The sequence below is a fragment of the Microtus pennsylvanicus genome, chromosome 21 (genome assembly GCF_037038515.1).
Source record: "Microtus pennsylvanicus isolate mMicPen1 chromosome 21, mMicPen1.hap1, whole genome shotgun sequence".
Classification (NCBI taxonomy): domain Eukaryota; kingdom Metazoa; phylum Chordata; class Mammalia; order Rodentia; family Cricetidae; genus Microtus; species Microtus pennsylvanicus.
Genome location: NC_134599.1, coordinates 18,958,590 through 18,971,370, shown reverse-complemented (window position 1 = coordinate 18,971,370; position 12,781 = coordinate 18,958,590). Strand labels below are relative to the sequence as shown.

General features: G+C 46.7%; 1 protein-coding gene across 1 annotated transcript; it reads right to left on the bottom strand.

Annotated features, from left to right (window-relative positions):
• Window positions 1-1,219: 1,219 nt before the first annotated feature.
• On the bottom strand, window positions 1,220-8,897 carry Mrpl33 (mitochondrial ribosomal protein L33). Its single transcript, XM_075955029.1, has 4 exons — window positions 8,805-8,897; window positions 8,240-8,258; window positions 6,117-6,223; window positions 1,220-1,484 (listed from the first exon to the last, which is right to left on the bottom strand). The coding sequence occupies exons 1-4, from the start codon at window positions 8,824-8,826 to the stop codon at window positions 1,435-1,437; spliced, it is 198 nt and encodes a 65-aa protein (XP_075811144.1). The 5' UTR covers window positions 8,827-8,897; the 3' UTR covers window positions 1,220-1,434.
• Between the last annotated feature and the right edge of the window lie 3,884 nt (window positions 8,898-12,781).

Genomic DNA, 12,781 nt, shown 5'->3' with positions numbered 1-12,781 from the left:
CCTGAAACAGGATTTACAGACAGTTGTGAGCTGCCATGTGGGTGCTGGGAATTGAACCAGGGTCCTCTGGAAGAGCAGCCGGTGCTCTTAACCACTGAGCCATCTCTCCAGCCCGAGCAGTGTTTAGAGCCCAAGCAATGAATGTTCCAAAGGGAAAGGGGATAGCAGTGGGCTCTCCCTGGCACCTTCTGGGAGAGATAGGTAATCCTCACCTTTAGCCTATGTTGTCAAACCTGCTTTGGGGACTGGGGATGTAGCTGAGTTGGTGGAGTGCTTGTCTAGTATGCATGAAGCCCTGGGCTTGATCACTGCCTAAACTGGGTGTGGTGGCACATGCCCGCAATCCCAGCACCTAGGAGGTGGAGACACTAGTTCAAGGTACCCTGAGCAAATATGAGTCACCCTAGACTACATGAAATCCTGTCTCGGGGGGGGAGGGGGTAGGGAGACAGAGACAGAGAGAGAGAGAGAGAGAGAGAGAGAGAGAGAGAGAGAGAGAGAGAGAGAGAGAGAGAGAGAGAGAGACTGCACAAGCTTTATGCCTGCATTTATAGTACAAGAGATCACACCCATGTGGGCTGGTATCCTAAAGGCTGAAGGAGTTCCCACAGCAAAGTAGGTTATGGACTAGCAATTCTAAAAAAGCTCAGCTTTCACTTCAAGCCAGAAATCTGAGGAAAAAATGGAGGCAGCTGGAGAGTTTTGAAAACTGGTGGGAATGGGAAGATGAGGCGAGGCAGGAGTCATACATCAACACGGGCTATCATGTAATCCCATCATGCCCCCAAAGCAGTGATATAGAATATACTGGCGCTTCTGGTAAAAGAAAGGTACAGTCAAGTCCACTGCTGTCCTCAGAGCCTGTGGCCCTTCTGGACTGTACAGCTGTGAGAACTTCTCAGACTTACAACTCTGGTGAGCTGGTTGAGAATACGGACCAAGGGCACTATTCCTAATGACCCAAGCCAGAACCAAAGCAGATGTTCTTTCTCTTTCCTTCTTCCAGCTGCATGCTGTCCTGCTGCCACAGGGTGACTGCTCCACACAGCCTGGAGCACTGTCCTGAGGAGCAGCCTAGCAAGCGCTGCTCAAGTCTCACTGTGGAAAATGGCTTCCCTCATGTGAGACAACAGTGATTTCTTGGTAAGGTGGTCGGGCTTTTTTGTTTTTTACATTTCAAACAGTAGGAAAAATATCACTAAGAGACAAGAGCACAGGCTATTTTGACATTTTTTATTAATGTCTATAAGAAATCCAGAGAGATAAATATCTGGTCTCTGTGAAGAACTCTTTCCTGGCACTGCTCCTTCCCAGCAGCCTTCTCGCCGGCGGCCATGTTGTCTCCTCTTCTTCAGCACACTCTGTAGGTCTCTGAGCCAGTCCCTCGCCCTCAGTCTTCTCGTTTATGAATCAAATTCATTTTCTATCCAATGCTTAGAGGGAGCGTATTTTTTTCTGTTCCACGAAGAGAACTTTTTTGTTCACTGTGAGGCAGGAGAGAGGGATTGTAGCAGAAAACTAGGAAGCGTCACCATTTTTATCAACATTCACACACCTGAGCCTTCTTCTTTTTCCTTGTTACTGTCCCTCAGATGTGAGCATGGGCTGATTTTCAAGTCTGAGCCACAGCAGACAGACAGACATAGGTAGGGATATGGGATGTCACCACCTAAGCAGCACTGTCCTCAACCAATCAAACATGGCCTACCCTGCCTGGGGTCCAGTCTCATGGGTAAGCAAGAACCGACTGGGCACTGGGCTGCAGAACAGCACTGAGAGCGGAGCAGTCAGAAGGAGAGCAAATACAGAACCTCTGCTATCCAGAGATGGCTTCACACCAAAGAGGAAAAGTCAGATCAGCAATGCGGCACCACAGCAAAACCTCAACCCCACAGATCCCCAAAAGTGCTACCTGCCTTAGAGAGAGACTGGAGCTGGGCGCTGGGAAAGGGGGTTTTCACAGAGCCCCAGGGTCCTAAACTCCACCATCAGCCTCCAGCCAACCCCACCATACACACGCACACACGCGCACCTAGCTACATGCCCTAATTCTTCTGTGCCACAAAAACAAGACACTCAAAGAAAACCCAGAAGGGCAAAGGACTGTGTGACCTCACAACTCCTCACTGACCCTGACCATACAGGCATTTCAACTTTGTTGTCTCTTCTACAATGAAAATGGATATACTTATTAAATTTTCAAACTATGATTAAGAATTAGCTGGAGAGCTTATTTAAAATATATTGCTGTGGGCCAAAGAGAGGCTCGGTGGTTATGAGCACCGGCTGCCTTTCCAAAGGACCCAGGTTTGATTCCCAGCACCCACATGCTGCAAACAACCATCCATGACTCCAGTTCCGAGGGCTCTGACGTCCTCTTCCAGCCTCTGCAAGCACAGGTACACTCGTGTCACACATACATACAGGCAGCCAAATCATCCTAACAAATAAAAAATAATGAAAAAACATCTAAATATATTGCGTTTCTCATTTCCATCCTAACTCCAATTCAAAAGCAGGAATTCAATTTTTTTAATTCTCTAGGCAGCTGAACTTAAGAACCATTAACCAGCCAAGAAAAACGTACCACTCAATTAAAAACACACCTATATTATAAAGGGGTATTGTTCACATATTTTGGAATCATGTAAGACATATTTTGGAATCATGTAAGACATGAGAGAATATCTGTATGTACTGAGAAACAATCAGGAGTTACTAAATGGACATGTCCAGAAGCTAGTCGTCATCAGAGCAAGATTCTAAGCTGGTCAAGGTGCACACACCTTTATTCCCAACACTCTGGGAGGCAGAGCGAGTGAATCTCAGTGTTTGTTCAAGGTCAGCTTGATTTACATACCAAGTTCTAGGCTGGCCAGTAATACAGAGACCCTGTCTTAAAAATAAAAAAAAACAGCAACAAATAGAACAAGGCTTTATAGAGCTTTATAGATTAAAAATCCTTTATTCTCTGTGTTTATCCCTTTAATTGAGATAGTGACAAGCACTGCCGCGTTTATACAGAGACCCATGTATCCTAAGATGATCATGTGAAAACCCAGGAAAGCTCTTAGGACCTGGAGAGCAAGCCAAATGTGCTAAATGCCTATAATTCCAGCACTCAGAAGGTACAAACAGAAGAATTTCAAGTTCAAGACCACCTTGGGTTATGTAGGAACATGACACTCCCTGACCCACTAAATCCCTCCCCTCCTCCTCGACCCCCCCCCCCCCCCGCCAAAAAAAAAAACAGAAACATGCTGGGCATGGTAATCTCGGCACTTAGGAGGCAGAGAAAAAGTCAGAATTTAGGGAGAAGCCAGAGCTTACTCCTTCAGCGACACTTGGTCACAGTGAGACTAGAGCAGGGGGTGGGCCACAGTGCAGGGCAGCAGCAGCCCAGTGAGTGCCAGTACTGAAAACAGAACGCTCTATAAAAATAGTCAAGAGTCAGGAGCAGGAATGACGGCGGAGCTCTGAGTGCTGACAACAGGCGAGGTCCTAACTCTTCTGTTACAGGTTCTTCTCTGGTTAGCTTGTGCATGTTTGGCAGCTCTAGGAATTGACGTAGGACCTTGTAGACGTAAAACAGGTACTCAGCCATGGAGCCACACATATCCCCAGCCAAGGTCCTGATTGTGAACCAGTATTAGGAAGGTGCTCTAGCCATCGGTCCTGCTAAGTACAGCTACCACCCCTCAACAAAGAGGCTTCTCTACAGCAAATCATGAGCTCTACAGAGACCATCATAGAAAACCTCAGCTGGAAACAACAGATCGTGGGGAGCCCGGCCCCAACAGACACATCTCCCTCCCAGCCCTGCATCTTTGGATCTGGGGACAGCATGGAAGAGGGGCAGAAAGACTAAGGGTCAGAAGACCAAGGAGACTGAGGTGAAACAGTGTCTCCTAGAAATGGCTGCATAAACAAGGATGGAACAATAGCAGTATCAATGGACATGTTAACACGAAGGGGGAAAATTCCTGGGGTCTCACCCCTGGATCTAAACTACACGCAGCTAATGAATGCTGGGAGAATTAGTCTCCCCCAAGGATGAGTGAGGACCTTATTAAATGTCCAATGTGCAGTCAGCCCTGTTGTGTACATACATACACATGGAACAACAGAGGCTATTCAGACATTTGTACATACATACATACGCGTGTAATGATAATAATAGAGGCTATCAGCTTGGAGGGGACATCGATGGAGGGTGGCTCAAGTGGCTAGAGGGAGGAGAGAAATGATCTAATTGTATTTCACTTAACACTGGCTCCGAGGAGCGAGGGATATAGCACAATATTAAAGCTTGTACAAGGTCCGGGGTCAAAACCCAGCTGGGGAAGGGAAGAGCATGACTCCAAAGATCACCCGCACCGAGCACCTAGGCAAGTATCAAACCCTCTCCTCTCAGGTCTTCCCTGGTGTGACAACCATTCTCCCGCAGAGCTGTTGCCAGATGAACAGTGAGCACTCGTGTGAGCTGAGCTGAAACGACACACTGCTATCCACCACACTAAACATAATGCAATTTTCAGTCAAAATGTTTGCTGTTTAATTCATAGAAGAATGAATCTGTCAAGTTTTCCCTAAAGCTAACCTAAATCTACTCTGTTCCAATTAAAGTCTGTATTGCCTTGTTTAGTGATCCACAGAATTAAAGCTGACAAGTTTTCATTCTCTTCATGATAAAGCTTAATACGCTTATGCCTTGGACTTTAATCCTTCCTTCTTGGCATCTAGTCTTAAATGAGGAAAGGAGCTCTGAAGACAGGGGTGGGGGCTGAAGAGGGCTCAGGGATTAAGAGTACTTGTCAAGAAGACCCAGGTTCGCTTCCCAGCACCCACATAGGGTCCACAACCATCTGGAACTTCACAGTTCCAGGGAACCCAATATCCTTTCTGACCTCCATGAACAATGCAAGCACACACGATGCACATACATACATTCAGGCAAAACACTCAAATAAAATGAGTATACATATATACACACATAGAGAGGTGTGTGTGTGTGTGTGTATGTACATATATACGTATGTATAAAAGAGGCAGATGCAGCTGGCTGTTGCATTGGAGCAGTCTGGGAAATGATCAACTGACTGGAAATCTTGTGTTTCATTCCTGGTTTGCTTTATAAGAGCCTAACAGAACATTATCCTCCAAACAACTTCACTCATTAAAATGATGGGAAATGGTCAGATTCTCTGGTACCCTGAGCAAAGCCAGCCCTAAGACAAACATCTTCATCGCAAATCTGCAAGGCATCCATAGAACAGCAAGAAGTCAGGCATTAGCTACCCCAGAAAAGACATTTTGCTACCAAATCTTCAGACATTTCCCATTAGAAAATCTAGTTGTAATTGGGTGTGTGGTGCACACCTCTAATCCCAGCACTCAGGAGGCAGAGGCAGACATGAGTTTGAGGCTATCCCGGTCTATAGAGACAGTTCCAGGATAGGCTCCAAAGCTACACAGAGAAACCTGTCCCGGAAAAAAGAAAGAAAGAAAGAAAGAAAGAAAGAAAGAAAGAAAGAAAGAAAGAAAGAAAGAAAGAAAGAAAGAAAGAAAGAAAGAAAGAAAAGAAGAAGAAGAAAGAAAGAAAAATCAAATATTCTGCCCAATGTACCAACATATACTCTCTACTCATTTAAATCATATCTGAAGCTTGTGACTGGCCCGTCGGACCACATCCTCCCCTCCATAGATAGCTACTGCCTCTATTCTTTGCATGGTTGATTTCCTACCTTTACAAAACTAATTCTCGAGTACCTGGGGACTCCGCCTACCTGTCCTAGCTCTAGTGCACCTCCCACGGCTCCAGTCCCACCACATCCCAGCATCGCAGTGATCTTACTGGTGTAACTTATTATCACATTGTCGCTTCTTCCCTCTCCCTCCCAAACCAAGAGCAGAGACTGAGTTTGACATCCTGGTGTACCCAACCCCAGCACGGCAGCTACTGCTATAATAAACACGGTGAAGAAATGCCACGATTTCAAAGGGGCACAAAATCACCAAAGACACTCCTTCGGGAAAGGAGTCAGAGGCCTGCTGTGGCATCACTCCCCTGCTGGGACATCACTCCCCTGCTGGGACATCACTTCTCTGAGTCTTACCAATTGGATCATAATGCAGAAGAGTCAGCTTTTCTCGGAGTCGGCTTCTCTTGTGGTTAAAGGCGAAACCTGTCCCAGCTTGGCTCACCAGCCTCACCAGAATGGTTCTAAGATGAAAAAGTAGACTGTTAAGAGCTGAGGAAACACACCAGGCCACCAAGAACACGCAGCACACTTGTTGAATTTTGTGGAATCAAAGTAATTATGAATATTACTTCATCCTAAGAAGGGTCTGTGCTACGACAGCCTATATTTCTCATAAAGCAATTTCAATGGCTCTGAACCCCAAGGTAGTCACCTACCGGGACCTGGTAACAACCTCACCAAATACCAGGACTGATCAAGAACCTCTGGCACCACTCCACGAGGAGCAGGAGCCAGAATAAACAATAGCAGGCAGTCACAGCTGGCCCGTGGGCAACCTTGAAGATGCTGCCTCAAAAAAGCCAATTCTTCCAAAATGACGGAGGCAGTTCAATCAGGAAGGGACAAAATTAAAGAGATCTGAAGTTACACATCACTAATGTACAAGCCCTGGACACCTTCATATTTCATTTAAATTAGTTATCCAAACCATAAAACTTACTGCTTGCCTCCCTGGCCCTTTGAATACCCGTACTGCTACTCTGTCATATGTGTGTGTTATCTTTGTTGGCCCACATATGACATCATTTCTCCTGCCATTCCCAAAAAATCTAAAGCATTCATGACCACATTACAACCAGGCATGGTAGCTCACTCCTATAATCACTCTGAAGGCTCAGACAGGAGGATTGCTGTTAATAAGTTGAAAACCAACCTGGACTGAACTACAGTCCAGTCCTGCACTGGGAACCAAACCCAGGGCCTCTATGAGAGCAACAGGCACTCAAGTCGACTGAGCCATCCTTCCAGATCCTATTTCAAAACACAAAATAAATCCAAAAAGACCACATTCCGCAGTGATGTTCAGAACAGTGCCTCTGAGGATCAACGCAGTATTGGTTGATGGATTAAGAAAGACAATGATGCCAGGTCTGGGGACGCAAACCAGTAACCCTAACATTCAGGAGCCGGGAGCAGGAAGTTCACAAGTTCACAGTCAGCCTGGGAAACTCACTCAGGCTTGTCTGAAAACTTAGAAAAATAAACAAATAAAAAGAGGGCTGGGCAGGATTCAGTAAGAGAGCATTTGCCCAGCACGCATTTGGCCCTAGGTTCAGTCCCCAGCACTGTGGAGTGGGAGGCGTGTTTACATAATCATTCATTCATTCCTGAAGATTCAACAAATCTCTGTGGGGTCCTTACCCTGTAAGGAGTCCTACAAGAAGCAAAAAACTAAGTCTGCATCCTCTCAGGGCTAAAACCATGGAACAGAAGATGAGCTGGTAAACGGGGCAAGGCAAGGCATGGGTCTATCCTCTAGTCCACAGGCTCGTGTTTAGCCACACATTGTTTCTAGTGCTTAGACTGATTTCCAAACCTATAAACAGGCTCTCGGATTTAATCAATCAGAGTTATCTGTAGATTCCTGCAGAAGACTCCAGGAAAGTGAATCTTGGTCCTCACTCCAAGGAAATAGAATTTTGGTGCTGATTGAAACATAGTGACGGCCTGACAGCAACCGGTAAGTCCTGAGATGAGAGAAGAAGCCAAAGCTCCTTTAAACAAAGGACATGAATGCTGACCGGAAGCTACTCAGTGGGACTGGAGGCAAACAGGACAGTGCCACACTTTGGAAGAGGCCAGATTTCCAACTCCGCTCTTTTCCTGGGCCAGTAATGGGGACTCTTGGGAGATGCTGGGCAGCGGGTACCACAGCTCCTATCAGCCACAAACCTAAGAGGCAGCAGCCAATCGTGCACGCGGGCTGAGTTGCTGAGCTATGCGTTCTGTGGTTCCGGTATTAAATGCATTTTCAGGTTAGGTATTTGCAACCTGGGGCAGAATCACCAAACAGCAGCACCATCATCAAGTCAAGATGCATCTGTATTTTTATTTTCACACCGACAAAATTAGCAATAAATAACCCTAAATCAACTTTGAGGAAAGCAAACACTGGCTTAAGAGACAGATACACTGGCCGCAGCTAGACTACCAACCCCAATAAGCAAAGTTTAAAGAAAACAAACGCTTTTACTTACTTTGACTTGCTCTTGGCAACTTTTTTTGTGTAAAGGTTGGAAGAGAAAAATAAAAAAATACAACTTATTATTTATTTTACGCAAAGTGCTTATAAACATCAATAATAACCCAAAACACTTAAGAAATAAGCCACGTTTACCCTAAAGTACCTTTCCTGGATAATAAAGAGTAATCAGACCAACAAAACTTTGAATGCTTTTTTTTTAAGACAATCCATGCAGTTGGCTGGCACCTTAAAGTCTTTCTAGTCTGTGCTCTCTTCCCCCTTCAATGGTGCGATCATTTGCACTGTAACAGCCTCCTGTCTTAACAGGTGAACTTTGCAAACTTCAGCCGAGTCACGTGAGGCGAGAACGCCCCCGCAGCAGGAAGTCAGTGGGGAGCCAGAGGACCGGTGACACCGCGGCTGCCGGGGCGATTCTCGTCCCTACGGAGGCCAGCGGAGCCCAGACCCGGGAGGTGCGCGCCGGGTGGCAGCTTCCCCGCCTGGCTTCACCCCACGACCTGCCTGTCACAGTCTCGGCCCCACGCCGCGGGCCCTGCCGCCGCCTCAGACCTACTTACAAGAAGCGGCAGAAAGCAGCATGATGTCGGCTCCGGTACTCTATCCCAGGCCGACCTAAACAGCGGAACAACTGCTTCCGGGGCATGAGCAGGTTCCGGTAGAGGGCTCAGGAAGTTGACAGAAACCACGCCCTCTCCCGAAGGCCCATGAATTCTCTAACTGTGCTTTATTGGCACTGAGTTTTGGGGTATTATGGGATGGATCCTCCTCCATGCAAAAGATACTACTGCCTAATATCACAAGCTCCTGATCTGCCTGGATCCAAAGTCTGGTGCCTTTCCCATTAGACATTGAGCTACCATTTGGCCATCATGATTTTTTTTTTTCTTCGAGACAGGGTTTCTCTGTAGCTTTGGAGCCTGTCCTGGAACTAGCTCTTGTAGACCAGTCTGGCCTCGAACTCCCAGAGATCTGCCTGCCTCTGCCTTCCGAGTGCTGGGATTAAAGGCGTGCGCCACCCAGCTGCATCATGAATTTTTTTATGCCTTTGCAAGGAGCTCTAATCTCACTGTTAACTTCATCTCCCAATCAATAATCAGGATTTTATTAGTTTTGCTGTTGTTGTTTCTACTTAATTTTGTGTGTTTATGATAATTCTCCCTATTTTCTAATTTGTTCCTAGATTTGCTTGTTTTTACATGTCTGAGTGTTTTTGTTTGCATGCATGTTTGTGCAGCACATGTGTGCCTGGAAGCTGAGGAGTTCAGGTGAGTGCATAGGATCCCCTGGAACTAGAGGATTATGATGTTGTGAGCCATCCCGGGTCCTCTATGAGAGCAACAAGCACTCAAGTCGACTGAGCTATCCTTCCAGTTCCATTTTTTGTTGTTGTCTTAAGTGATCTTCCCAATAACCCTGTCATAGTATTTCCACTCCCACATGAGGAAACTGAGGATTGGCGTGACTAACTTGACCAAGGTTGCTCAAGTTGTGAGTAGAAAGTCTTGGTCTTGAACCCAAGTCTTCAGAATCCAGAGGTTATACTTTTCTACCTACTCAAACATGGTAGGCATGTATTGAGTGCTAGTCTAGCCAAATCAGAGCTCCAGGTTCAGTAAAGACCCTGTCTCAAAACAGATAGATAGATAGATAGATAGATAGATAGATAGATAGATAGATAGATAGATAGATAGATAGATTGATTGATTAAGGTGGAGAGGAAGTAACCCGACATTGACCTCTGGTCTCCACACATGAACGGCCACACATGGACACACACATATAACACAGACAAAAGAGATACATGTGAACTGTCTTGAATTCTTGAATGGACTATGAAGTAAACAATGGCTTTCTCCCACCATTAGCTGTACGTATCTGTTATTTATACTTAACACATTGGTGGCAGCTGGTGAGTTGATCAAGATGTAACACATGATTTGCTTTTTCTTTTCCACCTGAACTTACATATCGCGCCCTCTGTACATTATAAACTGCAGAATAGTAAAAGCACCTGAGAGCCCAGGAGGGAAAAGCGTGGTTCTGTAAGGAGCTGGAGCACAGCCTCTCTGGGAGCCTAGTTAAGGGGGGAGAGGACACAATTTAGCCTGGATCTCAACCCGGAGAAATAGATGAGGAAGTGAGAATCCACACTGTGCCCTGCCTCATGATGGTGGACACTCGATTCCCAGCACTCAGTGATGGGACTCAGGCCTCTTCTCTATGCTGGGAGGGCCCTGGCTGCACACCATCCAGCTCACTGTCTCATATGTGCCCTGCCTGACTCAAGGTTGGGACATAGAACTACTGTTCTTGTCCACAAGGTCAGCGATGCTAGCTCCCTAACCTATCCCACAGGCCAGGGAACATGGGTATTAGTGGAAGGGAGATAACAGGAAAAAGTTGAGTTTCCTGCAAAGAGATGGTACGTGCTCAGTTTCCTCCAGAAAGACCCAGGCATTTTCAAAATCAGGTCTTCTGCCTCAACAGCTTAGAATTAGAGCAAAGAATGCCTGGAAAGCCAGGCTGAAGGCTGGGGATGTGCGCCAGACTCAGTCTGTGTGGGATAGTGTCCTCAGGATGGTGGTCAACACATCGCCATTATCAAACCCTCCATCATGATTCAGCCCCACACCTCTCTACTCTGGGTCAGTATCACTAGAAAGCATTTGCTGACCCTGTACTCCCCTCTCACCACACACCACTCCCTCTGTGCCCTCAGAGTAGCTAGTAGAACTCTCTGCAGTCTTTAAATCATTAACCTCCCCCAACCCCAAACCAAATCATTGAGTCCAGTTTGTGGTGGCCAGCTACTCTGAGCATGAGGCCCGCCTTGGAGTGTGGTGGGTGTGTCCAGTATCTCTCTATGGAAGAAAACTCATCTTCTGTTTCCCAGCAGCTGTCGAGTCCTGGTTAGGAGTGGGACTTCCTGCCTACTTCCCTTCTCAGAGAGACTGTGACAGCAAGCCCAAGACCTTTACAACTTCAAGACACACAAAGTCCTACTCAGTTTTCAAACTCCTTAGAAGGTTCTGATGCTCGGCCAAAATCGAAACTACTAAGTGGGATCTGTGAATTCTAGATTAGCTAGTAGGCCCCAAGTTGCAGGTGTGTCTACTTAATTCATTTTGCGTGATGAGCCACTCTCACCTGGGTAGGCAGAGGAGGGGAGAAAGTGGCCAACTAAAAACAATGAGGAAGTCATTGAGTTATAAGCTAAGAGAAAGGTGCTCATCTACATTCCCGAAAGTTCTAGGACACTTAACAGAGGCCCAAGACAGAAGACCAAAACCAGGAAGTTTAGTTCTACCGGAAAGATTGATGGAGGTCCTGCAGACACACCCTTCCCGCCCACATATTTCACCTTCCACAAGAAGGGCCAGAAAGGCTTTGACAGGAACAGTCTCGGGAAAGTCAACACATTCAGTCTGATTGGTGGGTGATGGATGGGAGAGAACTGTGGGTGCTGGAGCACAGGGTGTGGTGGTTTAGGGGGACATGGGCTGAACCAGGAGGCAAAGGGTGGGAACTGGTCAGAGCCAGGCATTCCTGGTGTGGGTGGGAAGCTGGGCTGTGGGGCAGCTGCTGTAAAAGCAGCTGAAGGAAAGGAGCTGCCCACAAAGCAGGCTGGCTGCTTTTACCACCAGCCCTGTGACTCTCCAGATCTCACATTTTTGAGGGGCAGGAAGAGTAGTGGGGTTTTTGATTGTTGTTTTCTCTCCTTTGGTTTTTTGTTGTTTAGTTGGTTGATTGGCTTTATTTTTGTTTATTGATTGATGGATATTTTGAGACAGGGTCTCACTAGGTATCCTTGATTGGCTTGGAGCTTTCTACGTAGAGACCAGGTTAACCTTGAACTAACAGAGATCTTCCTGCTTCTGCTAAGGAGTACTGAGATTACAAATGCCTTTGCCTACAGAGTCATCTCATGGTCCTAGTTTGACAGGGTTTGGGGGTTTTGTTTGTTTGTTTTTTGTTACTTGGTTTTTTGCTTGTTTCGTTTTTTGGTCTGGAGCTTGCCAAGTAGATCAGATTGGCAGGCTAGTGAGACTTAGGGGACCCCCACCCGTCTCTGACTCCCCAGCTCAGGGTTTACAAGTGCGCCTCAACATATCTGCTGCATTTTATATGGTCCCCACTGCCTTCCCCCTGGAACCGATCTGGCCACAAGGTGCCAGTTCAGTTTGAAGGGATTGAAACTGGGTTCCAACTCTCCAGTCCTCCGGACTGCTTTCCTGGAGAGATCTCTGAACTCGTGGTTCTTCTGCCTCCACCCTCCCCAGTGCGAGATTAGAATCAGACACCCTGTTTAGTCAGCCTCAGTTTGTAGTGGGATTGGTGTGATGTGTCAATGGAGCCTGCAACCCTGGTTGACCATCATCAGGTGAATCCTGCAGTCTCTCCACGGGAAAGTTCCATGAGTTAGGAAAGAACCCTCTCAAGATGCTCCCCAATGCTGTCAACCCTGGTACCCAGCTGAACCATCTAGGGTTCCCATGAGTAGAGAACGAGACCCTAGGGACGCCTCATAATGCTC

Excerpts from the sequence above, each read along its gene's own strand:
- Mrpl33 (XM_075955029.1), bottom strand. The coding sequence starts at position 8,826 with ATGCTGCTTTCTGCCGCTTCTT. Across the intron at positions 1,485-6,116 it reads TCTGCATTATGATCCAATTG|TGAACAAAAAAGTTCTCTTC; the intron begins GTAAGACTCAGA and ends CCTGCCTCACAG.